This window comes from Periplaneta americana, chromosome 12, assembly GCF_040183065.1.
Source record: "Periplaneta americana isolate PAMFEO1 chromosome 12, P.americana_PAMFEO1_priV1, whole genome shotgun sequence".
Taxonomy (NCBI): Eukaryota; Metazoa; Arthropoda; class Insecta; order Blattodea; family Blattidae; genus Periplaneta; species Periplaneta americana.
The window spans coordinates 83,054,626-83,081,335 of NC_091128.1; the positions used below are offsets into that span (position 1 = coordinate 83,054,626).

The 26,710-nt window shown below is 36.3% G+C and overlaps 1 protein-coding gene and 1 non-coding gene across 3 annotated transcripts in view; both read left to right on the top strand.

Moving 5' to 3' along the window:
• Positions 1 to 5,717: 5,717 nt before the first annotated feature.
• Positions 5,718 to 26,710, top strand: part of AMPdeam (AMP deaminase) — a 343,486-nt gene continuing 322,493 nt past the window's right edge. The window contains exon 1 of one of the 2 annotated variants that reach the window (XM_069841642.1): positions 5,718 to 5,941. In XM_069841642.1, the coding sequence (XP_069697743.1) occupies positions 5,806 to 5,941 (136 nt within the window). In that variant the 5' untranslated portion in view covers positions 5,718 to 5,805. Of the gene's footprint in view, positions 5,942 to 25,560; positions 25,774 to 26,710 lie in introns of those variants that run through there. The other variant, XM_069841644.1, reaches the window with a different exon arrangement.
• Positions 23,832 to 23,903, top strand: TRNAN-GUU (transfer RNA asparagine (anticodon GUU)). Its single transcript has one exon. It is a non-coding gene; the product is annotated as a tRNA-Asn (tRNA).

Consider the following 26,710-nt stretch of genomic DNA (forward strand, 5'->3'; position numbering starts at 1 on the left):
TTTGAGTTTTCTGCACATTCTGACTCAGAACCTGATTATCTATCAGTTCTAAAAGTATCTATTTGTTAAGTTCAAAAATAGCGCCACAAATCATGGTGTATCAATGTAGCTATGTGAAACCTTAGGTTGAATGTCAGTTCCAAATGTGTCTCAAAACAGATAGGCCTAGCCATAATTGGAACAGTTTTTTCTTTATTTGTATGCTTTCCATGTATAGCTATATCACATAGCTACTTATGGAATGGTTTGCTTATTGCAGAAAGTTTGTGAATTCTGCAGATAGATACATAGAATAATAATAAATGCAACAGGTAATTTTATTACGAATCTTACTCGTGAAGGAAAACTAGATTTACAGTCGTTAATTCGTTATGTTAAAATTTAGTAAAATTTAATATCTGAATTTTATTAACTTAGTAAGTGTCTTAACAATGACAATAAACCCTTTTAATCTATAGTTGTTTGTCGTTGTAATGGATGGCTAAAATTAGAAATCATAATACTCCAACAATAGTAATTTTCTCACTCCTTTATGTAAGCATAGCTCAGTTACTGTTATGAACAACAGCATGCTAGTTACTAGTGCGAGTTTTCTTCATAATTAGTGATACAATTATTGTATTGAAGATGGTTTCCAGAGGTAAAATAATGCTAAAACTATTACATTTAAAAATATATTATGATCCCCATACTACTGGTACTTGTTCATCTAAGGAAATGAATACACAGCCTCTTTCAAGTGTAGATAATAGCCATTTTATAATAAGTCCAGAGATAAGTACAGCCACTGCTACGAAAACATCGCAGGCTGTGGATTTACAATGCAGCGTGATAAGGAAGTACAACCCTCAGCTGGTAGCTTATGGTTATTTTTATTTGAAATTAATTATTATTGCACACGTGTTCATTATTTGCTGTTATGAATTTCCTTTTATTATATTTTTATAATTATAAGTAAATGTATCAAAATTTACTCTTTCATAATTTTACATACTTCGAAGAGTCAACATATTCCAGGTAAATCAATGGCTGAGCCTTGTGATTGTAGGCTAAAATGCAAAATACGTATCAACCAAGAGCAAACAAGCGAGATTTTCATTAATTATTGGAAACTTGGCAATATTAATAGGCAACGAGATTTTTAACAGTCTTGTAGTGGTGACTGAATGTAAAAGAAAAACGGGTGTAGGAAATTCTAAACTGTTTAAACCTTGAAATTATTTTTTAATGTTGATAACTCGCGAAAAGAAATCTGCAGGAAGACGTTCCTCAATACTCTGGGTATTAAGAAGGGTGTACTAAATTTTGCCATTCAAAGCAGGACAACACAAATTGACAACAGGAGTGGGTATGGATCTACAAAAATATCTCAGGAGATGGTATCTTTAGTAAAAGATCACAATAACAAATTTCCTATAATGTCATTCCACTATTGCAGGAAGAATTAAAAAAAGAAATACTTGAGTCCAAAATTGAATGTAAGGATAATGGTATACAACCTGTCAAGAACAATTTTTACCATCATATTTTCAAAACTTATTTTAACCTGTCCTTCCATACACTACGTAAAGATCAATGCTCTAAATGTACAACCTATGAATCATCTAATGCGAAACAAAAGCTAATAATGCAAGATGAACATACGAGACACACAGCAATAAAGGACAGAGCAAGAGAAGAAAAAGAACTTGACAAAAATTGATGCTAAGCTAAATCCTGATACAATACATTCTTGTAATTTTGATTTACAACAAGTTCTGTATGTCCCCACAGATCCAACGAACCCCATCCTCTTCTACAAAACAAAGAAAACTACATTATAATTTTACTATACTTAAAGTTGGAGATGGGAGTGGAAAATGCTACATGTGGAATGAAGTAGAAGGTGGGGAGGGCCTTGTGAAATTGTTTGATGTATCTTTCACCACCTTGAAAAGTATTTCAGAACAGTGAAGAGTGTAAGGCTCTTAAGTGACACATGTGAAGGACAAAACAAGAACCAGTATGTAACTGCAGTGTTCATTTATGCTATAATGGTGTTACCAATAGAAACTATTGACCAAACGTTTACAGTAGTACTTCTATGTTTTGTCATACAATAGCAGATAATTTTGAACAAGATTTATTATTTTTTCTTTGTTCATATTATTTAATTGTAATTTTCTGTGCAGGCCTACATACTATTTCAGCAATAACTTTGGATAAAGAAATTGCGCTATCAAAAATGGATATGACTCGTTTCTTTTTTCACGACGGCTTCACAAGAACATACAATCATAGCCGAAACAAGAAATTCTGTTCTGTCAGTGGAATAAATATTCTAGCTCATGAATTCTATTCGATTCGATTAGCTTAGGTTCGATTCAATGCGCCGTTTCTGCTATCTTCCACTTAAATACATTGTGAAAATAAATTCTGTTCAATTCGATTCCGCTAAATGGGAGCAGGCCTTTATACATTTGTGCTTTAGTCTTGTAGCAACTTAATTTAATTTAATAATAATATTATAATAAAAGGGCCTAATAATAACAATCGCAGCAGAAACAACACTAACAAAAACAGTAACAGTAATGTAGTGATCGTGCTGTGGAGCTGACAGGTGTCCCTGGATTTCAGGCAAATATTCTGGTAACCTGAACTTACATGCTGCATGATATCTGTACAAATTTTCAAACAATTAAGAAAATTCTAATTTCACCTCGATGTATCCTTAATGGCCTTTCGAGGTCTTTAATGGGATAGCTTTGCTTTGGTCTGTTCATATTAATTAACACTATCATTTGAACATGTATAATTTCAAGGATTGAAATATGTTTATATAGTTATCCTGATCATGTAGTGTGAAATCAGTGCATATTTTTAATTAAGCAGAGATTGATACCGGTATATTATCTCCTCCAAATATATTATGCTAGTCAAACATTGATATATTTAACTTATTTAATTGTGTAGAATTCAATTCCAATTTCTCTGTGGAATGTCACATGAATTTATATTCATTGTTTGTTTATTTGTGAATAGTTCATTGAAATATTACACTACTTTGTTCTTGACGATTACTTGTTTAAAAAAGTGAGCAAGCAGTATTGAAATACAAACCAATCTTATTGAAAGTGAAAATGGAGTCTTCCAAGATTTAACTTGTATGTTTTGTAATTTCATTTAGGGACTGCAGTTCTCTCCTTGTTTGATTTCACAGCTGTAGTTCGTAGTTCTATAGAACTTTCTAGTATAGCGATACTCTCTGACATACTTGTGTGAGCTTCAAACATTGACAATGTGTTATTTTATCAATTTATACACTAATCACATAATGTGACATAGAACACTTTGCAAACTATTATGTTCTTACAACTAACATACACAGAGTGAACCGTAAGTAATGTCTTTAATTTCAGGGGGTTATTCTTTGAGATATTTCAAACAAAAATGTTTAATACAATTTATTTTGATCGTTTTTGCTTCCTTTTCGAGATAAAAATTGTTTTAAATGAAACATTTCATAGCGCGTTTTGGGAAAGCCATTAATTGAATTCCCACTATGCTCAGTCAATTTAAGAGAGCAGTGTATTATGGCAATAAATGATTAAAAGAATTTTAGTTTTGTCAGGAAATTTGATCTAAACAAATGTAACATTGTAAAATTCCTTTTCATAACGAAAAGTTACATTCGTTCGGATCAAATCTCTGCACATTTAAAGAACAAAACTAAAATTCTTTCATTCACTATTATCATAATGCACTGCTCTCTTAAATTGACTGAACACATTGCGGTACCTGCACAAGTGTAATTTTGTAAAATTAAATATTTATTTTTTTTTACTTGTTTTTATTTATTTAATAAGCAAATATATTGATCAGGATGTCCATACAGTAAATGTTGGCTACATCTGCCTTCAGAGTTTATAAATAAGACTTCTCAAACAATAGTAATTAATGTGGGCCATAATATAATAATATCTGAATTGGTATGACTTAAAAGTGTTGATTTTATGAGCTTTGTTCAAATTATAAGAAATAATAGCTTTATAGTGGTTAGAGCTCAGTACAGTAGGCTAGGTACATTTAAAGTACTATGCCAAAACAAAATTGTTTAATGAAATCTGTATGAATGTTTCCTACATCTCGAGAATTAAACAAATCCTCTATTAAAAATCTCGTGACCACTGTGTGTGAATCCCATACAATGTGTTTTCAGTTCTTACACAAATTCTTAAGCATGCTGCAGCCTCTCTGCACGATAATTTTTTCAAGTTGTGGGTGCTGAGTTGTTTCTGCAAGGCATTGTGGAGAATCAGTCTCCATTAGGTTCCTTCAGTTTGTTTTGAACAACTTTATTAGAACTTTGTCACTTAATATATTACCTACTTTTAAACTGTTTGAATATCTTCGTCACTATTGCTTTGTCGATACAATGTCTGTATTGAAGAGTAATGTACCAGTACTGAAATCGTGAATATTGCTTCATTTTTATATATTGTACTATAAATAGAAGCCTACTGGTAACACGAGTTCTTCCAGGAAGTCAAAAGAAGGATAACAATGGCAAAGGAAGATTTTAAAAGAAAAAGGAACATCATCTGCGTACCTCTGGAAAAAGAACTAAGGAAGAGACTAGTAATGCTTTGTGTAGAGTGTGGTACTGTATGAGGCAGGAACATGGACATTATGACGGAGTGAAGAGAAACTATTGAAAGCATTTGAAATGTGGATATGGAGAAGAATGAAGCATGTGAAATGGACAGACAGAATAAGAAATAAAGCTTTGCTAGAAAGAGTACATAGGTGAAGAAAGAATAATGCTCAAACTAATCAGGAAGAGAAAATAAGAAACTGACTGGGTCACTGGCTAAGAAGAAACTGTCTATTGAAGGATGCACTAGAAGGAATGGTGAACGAGAGAAAAGTTCAGGGCAGAAGAAGATACCAGACTATTAACCTTGATAACAATATGGAATATTCGAATTTAGCTATATCACCACCAGTTTTGATTATGGCATCTGAAAAAGCAGCAGAGTTGCATTACCAAAATTCATCCAGTGATGTGCAAGGATCATTAAGCTATGTTAATAATTAACAATAAAATCCAGGGATATCTGGGAAGAAATTAATTCTGGGCACATCCCGGGTCGAATTTTGTTTGGCGACAGAAAGCAAAATCCGGGGACTGTCTCCAGAAAACGGGAATGTTTGATAAACTTAGACAAAGAGGATGGCGGAAAATTGGAAAGATTAGAGAATGCTGAGTTTGCAATGAAAGACCTGCCTTTGGGCAGGAAGGTGTGAATGAATTAATGTTATATATAGGGCTACTCGAATAAGGCATTTTAAATAATTGCTAATGTCCATTACTAGGTAATGTAAAAACTAATGGTACCGGTTTTTTTTTAATTTTTTATTTATTTATTTATTTTTTTCACTAGATATTGTATTGTAATATTCTCGTAAGAGTTGTGGAGAGTTGGGACTACTTTTAACTTTTAATCTCTCTTGTTTCCTTTCCACATCCAATGTACGTAATTTGAAAAAATATCGCGAGCCAAAGCCGGTACGCGAATCGGCGGTTGGATGCTCTAGTTCGTATGTACATAGTTCAACTTATTTCCGTATGTGGCGGTTTAAGTGCGGAATTGATACGTTGTAGTAACTTAATCCCCAACCAGATAGCACTACCAATCCTGCAACATGAATGACGGGTAATTCAGAAATTTCCATTTTTGATGTATACAGCAGAAGAGCGGTTAGGTGAATGTTATACACTCGTGGTGTTGTGTAGTTATAACGCATTTCTGCGTGGTTTTGTTAATGATGGAAGAATCAGCTGTTGTAGCTGTGCAGGAACATCAAGGAGAGGTTTTCCATTTGACGTTTGATGGAGATGGGGATGGGGATGGAGATAGTTCAAGCAGTAGGGTCAGCAGAGTACATGGAGAACGTGAAGGTATGACGTTTATCATTATGCAACTTGGGGTTTAATTTTATGTCATGCTTGAGGATGACAGTTGATAATAATTAAATTGTTTTAACAAAAATTTAAGGCATGCTATGGTTGTCGTAAGTACGGAAATAATTCACTTTCACGACTAATTGTAATCTTTGTATATCTCTAATTAGATTCATAAGCATAAAGTCTATAAAGCGACAAAAATATGTAAAGTATTGTGTGCAACAATAGCATGCACACGAGGGCAGGAACTTCTAACCTATGAGACTAACTAACTAAGCTTAACGCTTATTATGTCTAAAGTAAAACATGTTGTTTCTGTTAACCGCCGGCAATAAAATAAGTACAGTATTCTAATGCTAGTACAACATAGACGTGCTAATTGATGCACAACAGAGCAAATATAATAATAACCTTGACAAGAGAATATGAATCGTTCTATAGTATTTAGGTATATTGTCCGATTTTCTTTATAAGAGTATGAAGTGCATTAGCTTAATTAAAAATTGACTCTCTTCCCCCCCCCCCCCCCCCCAAAGTGCGGTTACTGGTATTTGATTGTTGCAGATGAAATAGTTTCATTTGGTAACGAAATATACTATAGGACGTATTTTAAAATCGGAGAAATGTAGCAATAGAGAATTTTTATTTTAAGGACACTATAGATACTGCTTTATCTATATTTACATAATAGACCAACCCATATAGCCTATATGTGTGTGTTTTTAGTCAATTGTCCGAACCTCACAAGTGATACCAAGAAGGCACCACTTATGAGGCAACTGGGGTGGAGTAACGGTTAGCGCATCTGGCCGCGAAACCAGGCGGCCCGGGTTCGAATCCCGGTCGGGGCAAATTACCTGGTTGAGGTTTTTCCGGGGTTTTCCCTCAACCCAATTTGAGCAAATGCTGGGTAACTTACGGTGCTCGACCCCGGACTCATTTCACAGGCATTATTACCTTCATCTCATTCAGACGCTAAATAACCTAAGATGTTGATATAGCGTCGTAAAATAACATACTTAACAAAAAGATAATGGAGTAGGGTGGCCAGTTCCTTTCCCCCTCCATTGCATGCATTGCCAACTAGCTACATTTTACACTAGTCAGATTTCAGACGCACACAAACAATTATTGTTCTTCCTCTGACACATACCGTCAAATGAGATGTAAGCTACTGCCTGATAATAGATGTATGGTACTTATCAGCCAGAACCTCAATCAGAGGATAATATTATATATAGGCCTATTTATATTTGTAATTAATAGCAAATTTCATATCTGCCAATAAGTATGAAAGGGCGGGAAAGCGAGTAGGAAAAAGGGAGATGCCTTCCGAGTAATTTTGTCTCCCCTTCTCTGGTGAGTTATCTTGTAACATCTCAATTCGTTTTTATACACTATTATTACATGAGAGGGTACATTTATTATAATGAGAATTAGACTTTCCAGTCTATCTTGTATAAGTACCGTTGCTTACGTGATTATACACAGTTCTTAGTTGTTGAACTTTGATGTGCGAGTGAATACACGCTTTCTATCTAAACAGACTAATTTTCGAAAATACTCGTATAATGCTGTAAAATGAGGAAATGTGCTCTGATTAGGCAGAGTTTTGTATGCTATTATTTCGCTACATAATCCTTTCATTATTTATTACCTATAAATTGTTAGCTATAAAGTAATTATTTCGTGCTCTTAATTTGTACAACTTTTCTTCCTACCTAACCACAGTTTAACCTCGAATACCGCGATTTAACCACAGCTATAGTTATTACTTACTGTATTTATATCGGTACCGGCAAGCGAATATAATATCAGCACTCAAGAGGTTTAGGCTAAGTAGACATCACTTTATCAGGCATGTTCGAGTACAATACGATAATAATAATAATAATAATAATAATAATAATAATAATAATAATAATAATAATAATGGAAAAACTAGCGAACAGGTACTTCTGGTGATTTTGGAAGTGAAAATCGTTAAATTTGCAAGTCTTTTTTTTTGGGGGGGGGGAGTTGAAAATGTAAGGATTTTGTAGCGATGTATTTGAAGGAAGAAAAGTGGATGGAACATGTAGTAAATTACGTTTGAAATGAGAGGTGCGTTGTAATGGAGACGAATATATGGTGATTTCCAGTGTAAAAAAGAAACGTACCGGTAAGTACATAAAACAACGATTCGATGTAAGATGAAATGCGCATAATTTGTAGTAATGGGATAAGCGCGAAAAATAATAAAACAGAAAAAGTAATAACGAAATAATCACAGTTTTCGTAATGTGACTTCGTTTTTCATATCCTTCGTTATATCTATACTGATGTCACTAAAAAATCACCAGTTTTCCCCAGCCCTAGACAATTTTGAGTATATGCAAGACATACAAAAAGCCTAAAATCAGTGATCATCAACTCGCGTATGAACGGGCTCGGGCAGTGCTTGGCTCCTGCGTGCTTACTGTACCGGACAGAGGACCGGTTTGTAACGTTGCGTTGTAGTGAACAGAGGCGGTTCTTGCCATCCATTCAAACAAGAGATGTGAGGAGCAGAAAACACTTCAAAACGTAGGCCACACTCAAGAAATACAATTTACAGACACATCATACAATTCACAGTAACGAATATGGCAGATACGAAGAGAAGAGCGTGTAGCATTAATTCAACAATTGAAGGAAAATGAGCTAGAAGTTGTTTCAGATCACAATGTTAGTAAATCGGCTGTGCGACTCAGTTATAAAATTTCACTTGTAATAGTACGATATTATAAACCTTTTAGAGATTGAAAATTTGAAGACTGTTTAATTACAACTGAAGAACTTTTCTCAAGTGTAGGAGTTTGAATATATTAGTTTGTCTCCTTCCACAGTGATGCATCCCATCCGAGGTCTAGCCGAGGACGTTCAGGTGCAACTAGTAATTATTTGTCGGTCTGTCATATGTTGTTCTTTGGCAGTAGATGAAAATACTAACTTATGTAAGCGATAATCCCCAACTGGTGATTTTTGTAAGAGGCGTTATTAAGTAGCCCAGTTGGAAAAACCACCAACACAATTATATCGAAAAGTCTCGCTCATTGTCAATTTAAGTCTTTCTTGATGAATGCAATAGCGAGTATGGCGATCTGTCATATTATAGTAAAGTACGGCATGGTCGTGGCAAATTACTGAATAGGTTCTTTGAACTGAGGGAGGTAACATCATCGTTCACGGAGAAAGAAGAAAAGTCTGTATCATAAGTGAAAAATGAAAAAATAGATTTGTGAACTTGCCTTCTTAATGGAATTATCTGAATGCTTTAAATTGTTTTCTACAAGGTAACAACAATATTATTATATAGTTACATGACAGAGTGAAGGCGTTTAATATGAAACCACTTCTAATTATGGAACGTTAGCTTAACTAAAAGGATAAGTTACAGCACATTTTTCAAAATTAACAACGATATAGGTATACTAGTTTCTTAAGACTTTGGATTTCAAAGAATGTATTCACACATCATGACGATCTGCGCTAGGAATTTGATATGAGATTTAAAGACTAGGAAAATTTTCAATTTTATTTTCGATTATTATTTGTAATTAGAACTTATTGATTTACTTTACGATAGTGAATTGAAGGACAAATATCAAAACAAAAGAAGTTATCTGACTTTTATATTAACTTTCTCTGTCTTAGATTTCCCCGATTGTACAGACATCCATTTTCGGATTCACATATCTGTGCGAACAGTAATTTTTTTTCCTGTGATGAAGATAAACAAGCCATGCCATGGAAGCCAAGTATCGGATCACAACTTAAAATGTGCTGTCACATTATGCACTATATAAACAATAGTTCCAAACGTTGAGAAATTGCTGAGGGAAAAGAGAATTAAACAAATCCCGAAAAATCCGTGCTAATGCCAGTGTTGAGTGAACTGAATGGAGTTAAATTTCTGCATTACTATTCCTAGGGTTTTTGTGTGTTTTGTTCAACATTTTCCTTAACAGAAGCAGTTTACACATTTACAGTAATTGTCATGCATTACCCGAATAATTAACATGAAATGTGTATTAAATTTCTAAAAGTAATTATCAATTTATTAACTTCTAACTTTGTTGAAAATAGGCTACAATGTTTTTTTTTTTTAAATTGCTTAAGATAGTTTATTTAGTTATTTCTATTCAGCCCGTATCTTTTTTCATCAGAAAACAATCATAAACCTATGCAGTAAATTCATATTGTGGTCCCGCCGCGCCGCTGAACGTCTTACCTGCCCTGTTACGACTTTCCGCGTGCGAGCGGGCAAGGCTTGTGACGACACAGTGCTCTGAATTGGGGACCACTGGCCTAAACTAACCCAACGCTATGTTGGTAAGACTGAAGAAATAACTTAAAACTGAGTTGAAGGTGTATAAGCGGAGTACGAAGGGAAATACTTATTCGCTAGTACAAACACATAAAAAAAAACGTGTATAATAAAATATAATACATTGCAACGCTTGGTCACGCACTAAAAAGTAGCACTAAAACTACTGCACCGGAAACACAAACACTCGTTGGACTACATTCACTCCATGCACTGCCATGGTAAAATACCATTACGATGGGAGCGCAACTCTTGTCAATTGGATAACACGTGGTCCCTACGAAACAAAGTTTTTTATGGCAACTCGTCGTCAGGTTACTTGTTAATTGTTTGATTTCAATAATTATTTACCAATTAAGGAAGCCGGTATAAAGCCCACTAATTCCTAATTCTAGATGACGTATGGTTAAAACCTGGACTAGTCGATTACTCAGCTGAGCACAGACATTCTTAAACAGATATTTTAATATAAGCTTTAATTATGTTTCAACGTAGGCCTAATATAATTTATTGATTAAAGTTCTCGTTAACACTTTGTTAAAAACATAAAATTTACTCTGTCACACGTTAAAAGTGTTAAAATTGTTAAAAAGGTATTTACCTTCGACAGACGGCCCGTTTCGACGCTATTTGTCGTCGTCTTCAGTGTCTCTTGAACCACCAAGAGACACTGAAGACGACGACAAATAGCGTCGAAACGGGCCGTCTGTCGAAGGTAAATACCTTTTTAACAATTTTAACACTTTTAACGTGTGACAGAGTAAATTTTATGTTAATATAATTTGTTGACAGACGAGTAGATGACCTTATTTTTTTAACCGGTTTATTTTAAAACGCTTTATCAACTGCGGTGGTTATCTAGCGTCTGAGTGAAATGGAGATGATAATACCAGCGAAATGAAGCCAGGGTCCAATGCCGGAAGTTACGCAGCATTTGTTCTTAATGGATTGAGGAGAAACACCGAAAAAAAACAGCTAACTTGTCCCAACCAGGATTTGAACTCCGGCCCGCTTGTTTCACGGTGAGACATGCTAACCGTTGCTCCACAGCGATGGACCTCCGTTCTTAACTTTTTGAAAATCATTTACTTGGCTTGGCTTTTCGAGGGTCTGACCCGGAACGGATCCACACGCTTGGCTTACATTTATCGGTTAAATGTACTATATAACCTATGCGAAGATTGTACGAGTTCAACGGGTGGTTTGGGTGGCATTGTGAATCCGACGCTGACAGGTGGGCCATCCTGCCTCAGCCCCGACAAAGCCAGATCTCATCCTCTGAAACGAATAGGCCGACCTTATAAATCGTAGGGTCGAAGCTCCAAGTCTTCCTATATCAGAATCGGAAACCCATAGCATACAACCCCATAGACTTCATCCAAGCTTATTATTATTATTATTATTATTATTATTATTATTATTATTACTACTACTACTATTATTATTATTATTATTATTATATTACTGTTGCGTGTGATATAGTGAGGGGGAGGTGGAGAATGTTGGTGGAATGATAGACGGAAACTGGAGTATCCCGAGAAAACCCTCTGCAACGTCTGCTTTGTCCACCACAAATTCCATCGCGACCTGTCCGGGGTTCTAACCTGGACCGCCTGGATAGACGCACCTAGCACTTGAGCTACAGACGCGGCAAATTGTAAGATACATACTGTCCGTCCGAGTGGTTATGCGAGTTATATCACATCCCGGTTTCCCCCACCCGTTTTGCTAGTCCTTCTGCAAAGGCTTGTGACAGCTATTTCCTGAAAACATTTTTGCTGTTCGGCATTATTTGACTTTTACTTAATTTTATACAACTGTTTAAAATAACTTAAAGAAAAGGGCCCCGTTAAGAAAGTAACTGTCACGTGATATCCCCCGTTTCGACCCTGCGACATAACCACTTGGACGGACAGTACGTTGAGCTGTGTCCTTGCAACATCCCGGTCATCAGACAGCGAACTTCAAGATTATATAAATATTGGGTTATTCAAAAGTCACTTCAAACCTTTGGGCTGAAGGCAAATCGCAATATAGCGAACGTAGAAGCTCCGCCCATGACCCCTTCCACTTTTCCTCTACTAGCTCAACAGACACTCTACGTGATAAGCGAGTGTTGTGTTGAATGCACATTTCTTGTGGGTGGGGATAACTTCCCCTACTGGCGTTCGCTATATTGCGATTTATCCAAACCTTTAAACGCTACCTATAATTTATAAATAGGCCTATATTTGAGGCAGAAAAAAATTCTGCGCTCTATCAGGAATACACCGGCACGTAATATAAGTCACTCAGTTTCGGGAAAGAAAGTGGAACTGTGTTGGTTTGAATGTTTGAGTTTTGTTTTGGTTTGCAAATAGAGAATGGGTCTACGATAATAAACGTACCTAATTAATGAAGGGCGTGCAATATGTTTCCTCTTCATATGAAGCGACATTCCGAAATTAGTTTCAGCTCACAAATTTGTCACTATGGTTCACTTAAAGCGTATCGCATGTGTGTGTTGTTGTTTAGTCAACAGGTTTGAATCTCATACGTGATACCAATAAGATATCACTCATGAGGTAACTAAGCCAGGAGATAATGGGGTAATGTGGCCAGTTTCTTTCTCTCCATTGCATACAATGTGGACTAGTAACATATTACACTAATCAGACTTGTACAAAAAATTGTTCTTCTTCTACAAGCGAGATGTAGGCCTACATATCAGTCACAATCTCAATCAGAGGTAACATGTCTATTATCAGTTTAATATAGCAGAACTCGCGATTAGAATTGATCAAACAAATGGTCGCACAGGCCTGTAGGTGCTTTTGATGTCGAGATATTACTGAGAGAGTCCGCGCAACACGGCTGATTTTGTATGCAATTTCGGCGCCCTAATGCGAATGGAGGTGGCGTCATTGGGAGTTGTCACACCAGTTACAATGAACGTATTCGGAATCTCGCGCTAGCAATCTGATGGCATCACGGTGTTCCGAATTTCAACGATGACGTCACTGATGCTTCACCGGTGTCGCACCGGTGCCATCAGCTTGCAGAGGTGGTGGCAGTCTCCATCAGTGAATCTGATTGGTTCTTGTATAGGGCGGGAATTAGCAGACGAATGACATCGTGCACTGTTGTGTCATGGCGGTGTGTTCTGCTTTGGTTCTGCTGTATTGTTTATAATTAGTATAACGTAAAAAAATATGTTAATGGCTTATGAACGAACATGTCAACGGACCAGTTATTACTAACTTACTGGTTCAAGAAATAAATTGTTTATGCTCTCTTTCCTTTGAGCGAGATGACAGTATGGAAATTTCGCAAAATCTTGCTAGCGTAGCACAATAACAACTTGTACAGCCGCCATGATAGTCATTGAACCTTCCTGCAGTTTTGTTCCTATTCCGCTGCAGCGTGACGTCATTGATGTCCACCGGTCTGGTGAGATTCGGAATACGCTGAATGGTTCATGGCTTAACTACTAATAACATTAGCATTCGGCTGTGGCTCATGTCTTGTTACAGTAAGCGTTTGAAATTCTAGCATTTTTTTGTTTAACCACGAATCCCGAAACTGATGGCCATACTCGTGCGAGGAAAGACGTATTCTACGTAAAGAAGCATCATTGTTGACTGTTGAGTAAATATTGGAGTGTGATTTTTGTGAAGGACTGGAAAATGTTCGCCATTCTCTTATTTAACAAACACCATTGTTTCTACGACACTTTGCGTAGCATTTTGCAGACTTGGAATATTCCTAATTAAGATATTATCTTCCATATTAATGTAAGGTTATGTGGTGTGCCACGAAAACTCATTCTTTATGGTAACCTCACAACCAGAAGAGAGATCTAGAGATCATGGAGAACATATTGTTGGAAATTGTCTTCTGAAGGCACGATCGTAAAAAATCCAAGTAGATGTGTGGCAGTGCGTCATCTTGCATTGAAGATTATGTTTTCCAGGACATGATTCTTAAGTTTAGTGGTGACGAAGTTCTGTAACATACTGAAGTAGCGCTCACCGTTTGCTGTGACAGTCTTTAATATTTCATTGCATTCTTCGAGGAAATTGCGAATTGCGAAGTGAAACCACACCAGACTTTGAAATCAAGGGCATCTTATTGAATTAAACCCTGGGGTTTATCCTTTTCAGATCAAACTCTGCAATTATAGTCGCGACGCTGTTATTCCCGGGGTGACGCCTCCTCTTTGCTTACATCTTAGGAAGTCAAGGTTCTATAAAGTCTAGGTAGGTAGTATCGTTCACTATTTTTGCTCTTTCGTTGCCGAACTAACAGACGAGGAATCTATTTGCCACACCGTTAAACATTATCATGTCGTAGCTCCTATGATAATAAATCAAACGCACTGTAGTTCAGCAAATAATTGAGCGGCAAATAAAGTCCTCGTGTGCTTCCTGCGAACGCAAATGAAAGAGCCAAAATGGCGGGCGATTAAATTAAGTATTTATCAAGCCTTAGGAAATGCATAACTTCTTCATCAGCGAATCACAAAATGCACACGTTTAAATGTAGCCGACCTGTAACGCGATTGGCTGCCGGAAATTAGAGCGACGGGACTTTTATACGTGTGTTAACTCCTCCTGTTTCGTCTGTCCAGAAAACTTTGTACAGCCAATGATTAAGATGAATGTCTGCTAGCAGAAATAAAGCAAAATCATACATTTTCTTCATGTCACTTTCTTTGAGTGCGAAAAGTGGTATTAGTTTATATATAGATTAAGATGTATTCTTAGAATTCTCCAAACCGTTCTATAACTCATTTGAGAATGCCTGAACACCTAACACTACTAATTTCATAATAATTATTTATACTTAGACTAGTAGTTAATAATTAACATGCAATTATTGTCTGAAGCACCACAGCACCAGTCAACATCATCGATCATTTTTGACTTCCACATTTCTTCTTATCAGCAACAGAACCAGTTTCCTTTTCTCGAACTTCTTTATTAAATTAGCTTACCGTAATTATTATGGTTGCATTCATACGGTTAACGTCGGCAACCCTTTGATACTCAGTTTACACCGCTCACCGTGTGTTTGTTATTTTACTCGTGTGTTTCTTACTCGCCGAACCAATTGTTATACACATGAGTCTTTAGGATCAGTGGAAGGAGAGGTCGAGGTTAGCAGTCACGTCTTATCTTCACCTTTAAGCGTATCGCGTATCGAATGACTTGTAATAAACGAAACAATCAGCCAGTGTTGAAAGGAAGATATGAATGTTTGTTTTCGGTAAAACAAACATGGTTTGCCGACGTTAACCATTTGAGTGAGACGATAATAATACGATACGAATAAAGCATGGGCCTCTAAAGTTGTTGAGAGTTGTAAATTTTCTCAGATTCTCATTGCTTTAATAATAGCGTTGTATCAACTGTATCCATAAGAGTCACTGATAAAACCATGACTTGAAACTTCAAAATTCTTGTAGCAGTACTAATAAAATAACACCTCCAAAGTTGCTGGTTCTGCTGCAACATCCGCAGTGAGCATCAAAAGGAATAAGTATCGGGATCTCCAGGACAGATACTTGTTCTCTGTTTTTGCTGTTGAAACGTTGGGATCTTGGTGCTCAGAGGCTAAAATGCTGGTTTCAGACATCGGGAAAAAGTTGCAAGCGGTCAATGGAGATTCCAGGTCGACTGACTTCTTGAGGCAAAGAATCGCTATTGCTATCCAGCATGGGAATGCTGCCAGTGTTATGGGGACATTTCCTCAAACACTGGCTTTGTAGGAAATATTTTATTTAAAAAAATTCAAAATACCGGGATCAACTGCGTTTGTTGACGCAACAAGACTTGAGAGTCTTGAAGGAATTCTGTTGGAAGACGTTCAGGAATCTTTGCCACATTGTAATAAAACCCTCAAGGCTTTGCAGAATGAGATCATCATACATCTCGTAACCGATTGATAAGAAGTAGATTGTGTTCTTCACAAACAAGACAGCAGCTCTGCCTGTGGACGATGAGTTCCAGAAACTCTGGCGTTCTGTGGTAGTTGAGAGCACGGATAACCTGAAGAACAGAGGAATATCTGGAGAAACAGGGAATCCGCTCCATGGAAGATCATAGACCCAAGAAGGCGACATCCACAAGCGTAAGAAACCGAAACAGCGCAAGAAGCCGCGAGAAAACGACCACTTGGCTGACACCCTGGAAACATACGATGACAAGTGAAGAACGGAGAAGTGAGAGTGGGATTGATTATTTCTTGTGACGTTGGTAGAGGAGACTGATGCTGTTGACTGAACACGAAGACCGGTAGACAATGCGTGTGCATTGTGTGCGACTGAAATGATGACGAAAAAAAGTGACTGACGTTCTTCTGAAAGGAATTCAACCACCACATTATTGTGCTGAGCTGATGGTGAAATCGTGATCAGCTATTTTGCATTTACAGTGTAACTGCCATGGAACAGTGATTAATTACATATTTATGTAAAACTTTCATTTGTTATATACAATTTGGTATGAAGTGAAAAAAAAAAAAAAAACATAGGTGTTACCTTTTGCTACGAGTACATTAGCGTTTATAACTTATTGTAAATGAAGTATAATGTTTTTTGTTAATTGAAATAAAATAATTAATGTTACATTCAACAAAACTATAACTATGGCAATGCAAAAAGAAACAAATGAAAAACCAAATTATTTGCCCAACATAGTGATGTTTTTTTAACCTCAAATATTATAGTGTATCGTCACGGCACGTTGGCTCAGTGCTAGCGCGCTCAGGTTATAAGCCAAGGAGCCCAGGTTCAAATCCCGGTCGGTAGTTACACTCATACAGAGGTGCCACAATCTTGCAACCGCTGCTTCTTTGTTTCGCTTGTGCACACTTGTGTAATCTTGACTTCTGAATATGTTGTCATCTATTATTAGCTGTGATAGCTTCAGGCGTCTTATTAAACCAGGTTGCTACTTAAATTTGTAACTTACTGACTCTCCCTCGTATTTAGACTTGATTATGTGTAAAGCGGATGGATATAAACAGGTTTTTGTGCAGATATCAATCCGAAATAGCAAATAAATATCAAGGTTTTTACTTTAATCCGCTGTTTACTGATTATGCAGAAAATTAATTCGGCCACTTAAGATGCCCAGTGTTAGATCATAATATTCTTATTAATTAGAGTGCGGGCGATACTGGTTAATTCATTCATACATTATTTTCTGCCCAAGATACTGTTGATGGGCCCTAATATTAAATGTTATATTTTATTTAACGACGCTCGCAACTACCGAGGTTATATCAGCGTCGGCAGTGTGCCGGAATTTTGTCCCGCACGAGTTCTTTCACATGCCAGTAAATCTACTGACATGAGCCTGTCGCATTTAAGCGATGTAATGGTAACGATGATGGTGTAAGTGGCTCTCCTTTTCATCAGACTTTTGGACTAAATTTTGTTGTGATTTCCATTAATATTGTCGACTATTTTGACATTAAGTGTAATTTATTTAGAACTTTTGTATTTTTTTTTTTTTTGCTCTAAATTTCGTGCCGTTCTTCTTTGCCGAAACTTAACGACATCTGATTTTATATTTTGCATCATGTCTTTATATTTGTAAGCAAGTTCTTTGATGTTTATCTTTCATCTGCGGTTCCTTCCATTTCAGTGGACGTTTTTGAAAGTAACAGGTTTGAAACTAAACGTAGCCAGCAATGCATGATTGATTTCCGTACTTTTCACATGGAACAGCTGTGGTGGGCTGGAAGCGCTGCGTCATTATATGACGACGTCGAACACCAAGTTCACTTGCTTTTTGCCTTGTTTGACTTTGTGAAGAGAAAAATAAGTATTGTCTCTGAGTACGGATCCTGCACTTTATATGATCTATCTTCTGACTTCACAAAGTCAAGACACAGTGACATTGAAGTGACGTTCTTGAATACGGAGGCCCTTAAAGTGTACAACATTTTTTGAGTGAAAATTAAAGTAACGACAAAGAGTTAAACTGTGAATCCAGTGATATTTTCAGTGTTGAAAGTAAAATCAACTACATTTTAAAATAAGTACCTAGTTAAATTTCCTTTTCAGTCAGTTTTTTTCTTTTGGGTGTAACAAATAATCAAACTTGTTTCACTTCTAGTTTCAGAAACATACATATGAAATACATTCGAGGCATGTAAAACTGTTATTAAATTTTGAAATTCAATCCAAATAAATTGTCATTCATTTTGTGAGTAGTAGGTAGTGCAAGAAGTAGATATCACCAATTTTCACAATTAAAAACGGAAAGAACTGGTATCATTTAAAAAATTTGTTAATACTCTAGGTGACTATATAAACTCATTAGAATGTAATGATCAGGGAACGGATTTATATGGACTAAAAATATATGAAATATGTAAATATATATGTAGTTATTTTTACCAAAATATGGAATTAAATATGGATTTTTACCAAAATATGGAATTAAATATGGACTTAAAATTATAAAAAAATGACTATGTACGTTAAATATTGGTACATTTTAATCAAACTAAACAAAAAATATAATGGACGCACCTTATCTTCCAATGTAGTTTCAACAAAACACAATTTTTATTGTCTGTTACCATAACAATAGGTTACAAACATTTCTTTCAAGTGCTGAAAAGTGAATCTTCTTCTATTGTCTCTGAGGATAGATTTATACTGACTAAAAGAGCGTTCGACGTCACAAGAAGTAACTGGTACATAATTCAATTTCACAATGTCTGCTGGGGATAAGTCCAAGTTAATCTTCACTGTTGATTCACCACTCATCACAGCAACAACCTTTTGTAGTTCTTCATATCCAGGGTTTTTTTAAAGTACAGTGTCCACCTTAGCTCTTACTGCATCTGCAACTTTACCTCTACCACGATTCAGTTGTTCCACAGTACTATTTATAATTTCAAAACTTTCAGATAGTGAAAGGTGCCTATTTTGGAGACTTTTGAGCGTTTTTATGATGCATGAAAATGTATGCTGAATGTGAGCTAAGTCATTCTTCACACTTGTGTCACAGGTAACTGTTTTCGCAGTATCAATTGAGACTGCATCTTCAGAGTCCAATGCAAGGAGAACATTGTTAATAGAGTCTATATGTTCGGCATAATATTCAACTGCTTCTAGCCATGTACCCCATCTAGTTAAAATTGGCTTTGGTGGCAATGGAATTTCAGGGTACATTTCTTTCAACACGTTAACTCTACTGGGAGCTTTGAGAAATACTTTTTTCACTGATGAAATCAACAAATCTACTTTAGGGAAATTGTCTCTGACCACTTCTGCCACACGATGAAATGCATGCGCCACACAAGTAAAATGAGTCAATTTAGGATATACAACAGATAATGCTTGTCCAGCTTTGACCATATAAGGGGCAGCATCGCTAATAAAGAATAACACATTATCGTACATAATACCCTTTGGCCACAGGATACCCATAGCTTCGTTGAACAGTTTAACTATAGTTTTGTTATTGCACTTTTCTAGAACATCACAATGTAAAAGAATTCGTTCAGAATATTGTTCACTTAACAAACCGATAACTACATTACCAACAAGTCTACCTTCTTTGTCGGGAGTCTCATCAATGGAAACCCAAATTGAACTATCTTTAATTTCATCTCTTATCTTCTGTATTGTCTCATCGTAGATGGATGGAGCATACGTCTTCCTAAGTGTTGACTCATCCGGGATTGTATGTTGAGTATATTTTTCAAGGAATTCCCTGAAGACCTTATTCTTTAGTTTGTAGAGAGGAATATCAGCAGAGATGAGAGAACGGCACAGGTCGATGTTAAACTCAGATCTTACATTCGATGTTGTTGGTTGTGTTAAAAACAATTGTCTCTGCTTGGAATTTAGTTGTTTGTTGGCCTGATGTTTACTAGTTGTAATGTGTTGTTGCACCAGGAACTTTTGTGTAGATGATACTGCACACTGACAAATTACAAAATAATATTTTATTGTCAGTTGATAAACCATCTTCTTTAAATTCTGAAATGTAACTTGTTAGTTTTGATTTTAAATTGACTGAATGACGTACTTTTGGCATATTTACCGTCTTTATAGTATGATTTACAAAACTGAACCTATGTGTACTCTGACTGGCATTTAACTGTTGAGCTGCACAACTGAAGTCTGTTAAAAATTTTAAATTAAATTAATACAGTTTTGTAACTTACTTTCCCATTGTTGATAGGACTGCTAATTTTCAAATAACTCTGATGTTAAAGGGATTACTGAACATGTGTTTAAATCTCTATTGTTGAAATGTATTTTTAAAAGTTAATGGAATTTTGTTTTGTTTTATTGTTAAACCTAATATAATATGGACTGTTTTATATGAAATATGGAAAATATATGGAAATTAACGAAAATATGTACTAAACTCTAAAATATGGAAAAATATGGAAAATAAAAGTAGGATTTTTCAACCCTACACATTGTGAAACATAAAGATAATGCAAAATATAAATTATATTAGCTTTATAAGTAAATATGTATTTACATATAAATCCTTTCCCTGGTAATGATTTAATGCAGAAATATATGGTAATTAAAGTTTAAAATATAATACAGGTCTAATTAAAATAGTTTATTATTAAGACACGAAAGAAATTAATTTTTACTCCACGTAATTTTTGTTACGCCAAGTGAATTACGTAAAAACGTAACGAGGAAAACCCAGCCACAACGATACTAGACTTCTACACTAGGCCTATATTTAATTCACTGCCTTTATTCATCTCTCTGAAAGACCTATTTAGTCCCCTCCCACTCTATATAACATACCGATGGAAAGGAAGCGAATCCCTGTTATCATTGTACGGAGAAGTAGATTGGTAGTTACTTGTAGATATGAAGTGCGGGAAGTGTAATAGAAAATATGTAATAGATTGGGTGTGTTATGAGAGGCGGTAGAAGTTAAGGGAAATTTTATTTTGTAATTGCTTATAGGCTGAAACGTGGGGAATGCAATGAGAGAAAATACAGCGATGACGAGGATTATAATATTTCTTCCTTCTTGTCGTCCTCGGTGGTCTTGCAGTTAACGTGCTGGCCGCTTGATCCGAGGTGCGCGGGTTCAAACACGGTCGAGGGCGATGGATTTAAAAGGACGATGGAATCCTTAGCTTGACTTCCTCTGGAAGAGAAGTGAAGTTGAGAGGTTCCGTTCGTTAATTTATGATACCGGTACGTAAAAGAATTCTGTCCTTGGTAGAGGGCTTCAGGCAAAAGTCCACGGTCATTTTGTCGCCCCAACCCCCCCGCCTAAATTTCGAAGTCGAATAGTCTGTGCAGTTGAAAATGTCGTTAAATAAAATACTACCGTTGCTGTTGTTACGTTGGTAATGAAATCTGTGTCGCTCTTTATTATGAATATGAGTTCAATCGGTAATCAAAAGTTGGTAGCGCTATAAGCCTATTCTAATTTGCTTTGCCGTTAACTTTGTTTAGATACCTTATGGAGTTTGTAATAAAATTGGGCATCATTAGTTGACATTGTTTTCACTGATACAAAAATAATTATGACGGCCGGGGGGAACAAGAGATGACAAAGAGAATAGGTAGACGGGGAGGAGAACAAGGGGAATAGAAGTAATACAAGGGACATACAAGGGCGAAAGGGGGTTGCATTTTATATGATGGTTATTTTCTAACTTACTTTCCATACCTAGTGAAGAGGAAGATATAGTTCTGCGTCGGAACGTAATTTGTGGGCCGGGAACTATACATTTATATTGCATAATATCTCTAGTAGCTCTGATTGAGGTTCTGGTTGGTATGTACAGCCTTAGACACAAAAAATGACCCATCTCCTGCAACGTGAATTTGTCCAAGTCCACCTTCGGACAGCGCCTGGTTCACACGATTAGGGAAAGGATGTTAATTTGCACCTAATTTACTTCTTGAATGTATCTCTATTATAGACACTTGATCTATAAACAGAAGGGAAAAGCAACAAACAAACAAAACAAAAGAAACAGAGCGGAGTCCAGTATAAGAAATTCGTTCACGTGTAAATCTAAGTTCTTACGACATCAAACGAAGTCTTCCGAAGGGAACTTAGCGTATGGTAGCCGGTCTTTATTACTAATCTGTAGGGCTCGGAAGTTGAGGCAAAATACTTTTTGTTTCGAGTGTCTGAAGACGAGGCCCAACATAATATATTTTCATTTTGGATCATTGTAGGCCAGAAAAATGGTGATTTTATTTGTCTTTTTTTTTTTTTTTTGCCTTTTTCTGCGTTTTTTGACTTACTGGTCCTTTCTAGCCTTTTTTTTTTTTAGGTCTTAATGGCTTGTTTTGTTTTGCAACTTCAGCTTCTTTCGGTACATTTTTACTGTCACTTTTACAATAAATTCAAGAATGCACCACTTACTTACTGACATACGTTGATGTGGAGAGCAGTTTCTCGATGTTTCGCAACGTGCTCTCAGAAAACCGACGATCCTTTACACCTAAGAACCTGGAGATGATTATTGTGATATACCGGTACTGCAGTGCTAACTGACGTAAGGTTTCTGAAGTCCAATGTCTGTAACCCTAGTGTGATTAAGCCAAATATGATTCTGTTTATACTAATTTCAATTTCTTTCTCCAGGATGTCCATTGCAGGTTCGCTGAATTCATTTTAGGTGGCAAAAATCGTTCATTCTAAATTCTACAGGTACTTTTTTTTTAACAAACACGGGTAGCTCAGTGGTAGAGCGTTGGTACGTTAAATCAAAGGTCCCGGGTTCGATACCCGGCTCCGGAACAATTTTTCCCTCGAAATTATTCAAATCAACTTTACAGAGAGTTATACCTGACAATCTTGATTTGCATAATACACGTCACTGTTCGTCAACAGAAAACCACAATTTAAGTCACACGGAGTTAGTGTGCACTCGAAGTTGGTTGCTTGACGGTTGTCAGCCCACTTTGAGGTCTGTGGATATAGAGGGAAAAATTGGATCGGTGTCGGTTAGAAAGTTCCCGGGTAGCTCAGTGGTAGAGCGTTGGTACGTTAAACCAAAGGTCCCGGGTTCGATACCCGGCTCCGGAACAATTTTTCCCTCGAAATTATTCAAATCAACTTTACAGGGAGTTATACCTGACAATCTTGATTTGCATAATACACGTCACTGTTCGTCAACAGAAAACCACAATTTAAGTCACACGGAGTTAGTGTGCACTCGAAGTTGGTTGCTTGACGGTTGTCAGCCCACTTTGAGGTCTGTGGATATAGAGGGAAAAATTGGATCGGTGTCGGTTAGAGTTCCCGGGTAGCTCAGTGGTAGAGCGTTGGTACGTTAAACCAAAGGTCCCGGGTTCGATACCCGGCTCCGGAACAATTTTTCCCTCGAAATTATTCAAATCAACTTTACAGGGAGTTATATCTGAAATCTTGATTTGCATAATACACGTCACTGTTCAACAGAAAACCACAATTTAAGTCACACGGAGTTAGTGTGCACTCGAAGTTGGTTGCTTGACGGTTGTCAGCCCACTTTGAGGTCTGTGGATATAGAGGGAAAAATTGGATCGGTGTCGGTTAGAGTTCCCGGGTAGCTCAGTGGTAGAGCGTTGGTATGTTAAACCAAAGGTCCCGGGTTCGATACCCGGCTCCGGAACAATTTTTCCCTCGAAATTATTCACGGAATTCCTTATTCAAATTATGTTAACCTAAAAGATATTTGTCTGAAAGAAGAAGCATTTCATTCACATAGCTTTTGCGCACTGTATGTTGCATACCACCAGAATTTTGTATTTTTGAAACATTATATTCATTAAATATGTAATTAAAACTGAGATTATTAATTAATTTGGATCACCTTTTTTACGTCTCTTTTTCCAGTCTTTAGGTCCTTTTTAGGATATCTTTAGATCTTTTTAAAGGTCTTTTAGGTAATTTATAGGTCTTCACCTTCCGAGCCCTACTAATCAGCGATGTATGCAATGGAGGGGAAAGGAACTGGCCATAGTACCCCATTTTCTCCTCACTTAGTTGCCTCATGAGTGAGGTTCCAACCAGTCTTCAGATAGTTGACTAAACAACAATATGTTACTCTTTTGAGAAATTTTGTTATATTAAAAGTCTTTAGAGTACGATATATTTCAAACCCCATTAGGTAGTTTACTTCTTTACATTTATTTATGTCATCTTTCTCTTCCTGGCTATGATTTAGGATATGTCAATTCCTGGCGTTTAACAGTTCGTTGGCACATAATATTGAATCAATTGTTCTACATTATTATTATTAAATGAATAACTAATAAATAATTACCCTCATCTAAAGATTAAGAAGATTAAAATTGAGATAAAATCTAATAATTTTACTATTCTAGGGAGAAGATGTAAAAATATCAATATTCATGCACATACAGAAGAATTATAGAAACACATACTTAGTGGTCAGTAATAATAATAATAATAATAATAATAATACTAATAATAAATACATTATTCAGCGTGGCAGTTAATGTTTCTATATACTTATAATTGAACCGTTAAACAAAGTAAACAGATTACATTTTGTCCGACAGAACAACTAAAGAGTTCTCCTCATTCTTTACCTCTTACTGCTTGTAGAGACAGAGTTTGTAGAGCGACATGATACCGCCACTGCTTGCCTTCAGCACGTAAATGAAACACATAGTAATGCACAGGAAACTCCTCATGCCCATTTGAATATCTGTGATTACACGATGTAATCACGACACCCACTTTGGTCACCGCTGGTATAGAGCAACGAATATTAGTTTATTTGGAATCCCAAGATTTGGAAATTGCATCCACTAGAGCTCCCTTTTCACGTTTGCAGATTCCTTGCTGTTTCGTACATTAAATGGATATTGGCTAATTGAACATCAGTGAATCTTCCATTACGTCAAATGTTGGCGAGTGAGCTTCCTGCAAGGTTAGTGACCCTTAATGACAAAAAAAAAAGTTTGTGCTGGAGTACATGTGATTGAAAGACGTGAGTATAGTCTAAACTGACAGGCGCTTTGTAGAATGATCATTTATAAAACATCAGACCTCAAAATATGTTACACGTTTTTTAAAAACACTATTAGAGCAAGGGAACAAGTAAATGGGGCGTTATTTTACATGCATTTTTCTTAAATAAATATCAAAATATTTGCACTTATAAGTTACCCCTGAGACCCCGTATAATCCGATAACGGAGGAAATTTTTTATTCTGTGACAACTGTGTTGGCAGTACGATTTAAAATGTTGTACAAACAGTATGTTACGTAACGAGGCATGAACATTATCAGCACAGTCACGCGTCGGCTGTAGAGTTCAGATGTGTGTGACATCAGACCCGTGTGCTGCTAGCTGTACGGAATCGGAGTGAATCATCGAGCGGCCCGCCATATCTTGAGAAACGAATCACTTCAGCGAGTGTCATTGCTCTATGAATAAGCAATGTCGTTTAGGGCAGACAAGATCTACTCATCCTATGATCGTGGTCGTCGGAGACAAGTGGCGAGGCAAGGTAGATAGATCTCTGGCCGTGACGTTGCAGTCACATGTTGCCTTGATTGTGGTTACTATTCAGTGACTTCAAGTACTAGGAATATGGCGACCAGAATTTTATTTCTTTTTAGGTAGATTTGTAGAACTTAACACTTGCATACTTAATGTTTGATTATTTTTATTTGAGTTTAGAAAAGCATGTGATCGAATGTTGCAAACGACTTCCGGATGGACTTTTGTTCCCTGTATAGTTTTCACCTTTCTCGGAAGAAATACCGTAGATAATAAAGCAAACATTTTAAAATGAAGTACAGTATATTGCTCTTTCTGTGCCCTCATTTTCCTGAGGTTATACAATGCAAATAAAAGTAGAAATTTTATGCTAAATTGTTTCAACTGAAATATTATTTTAACAAATGTGTAACTCTATGTCAAGGTATGACGCCTTAGACCAGTGTTTCTCAATCTTCTTGATGACGAAACCCCTATTTTCCTCACAATATTTCAGTGTGGGCCTTTGGCCTAAGGTGTAGAATAGAATTTGGAACATGGTAATGTGAAATTTGGTATCAGTTTAAAAAGAAAACATTTTAATTACGTTTTAAATTAATGTAAAATACTCTGATACGTGAATTTTCATAGAACTTAAAATTATTATTATTAATTATTATTATTTTCTTCCTTGTTGGATGCCTATAGCTAATGTGTGTCTACTGCGATAAAGATGTCTCTGAATTTGTGTTAGTTTCTTCATGCAGTTTCCTTATTTTCCCCATTTAGTTTCCTTCTACCAATCACAGTTCACTAATCTCTCAACATGGCTTCCCAAGCAGCATGGCACCTCTTGTCCTACAAAGTTTTTCATAAAACTTGACTTTGCACTTTGCGTCTGCCTTTCTTCAAACTTTTTCTTTTCAAAAACTTTTCCTTTCAAATGCAATGCGAGCTAGCAATGT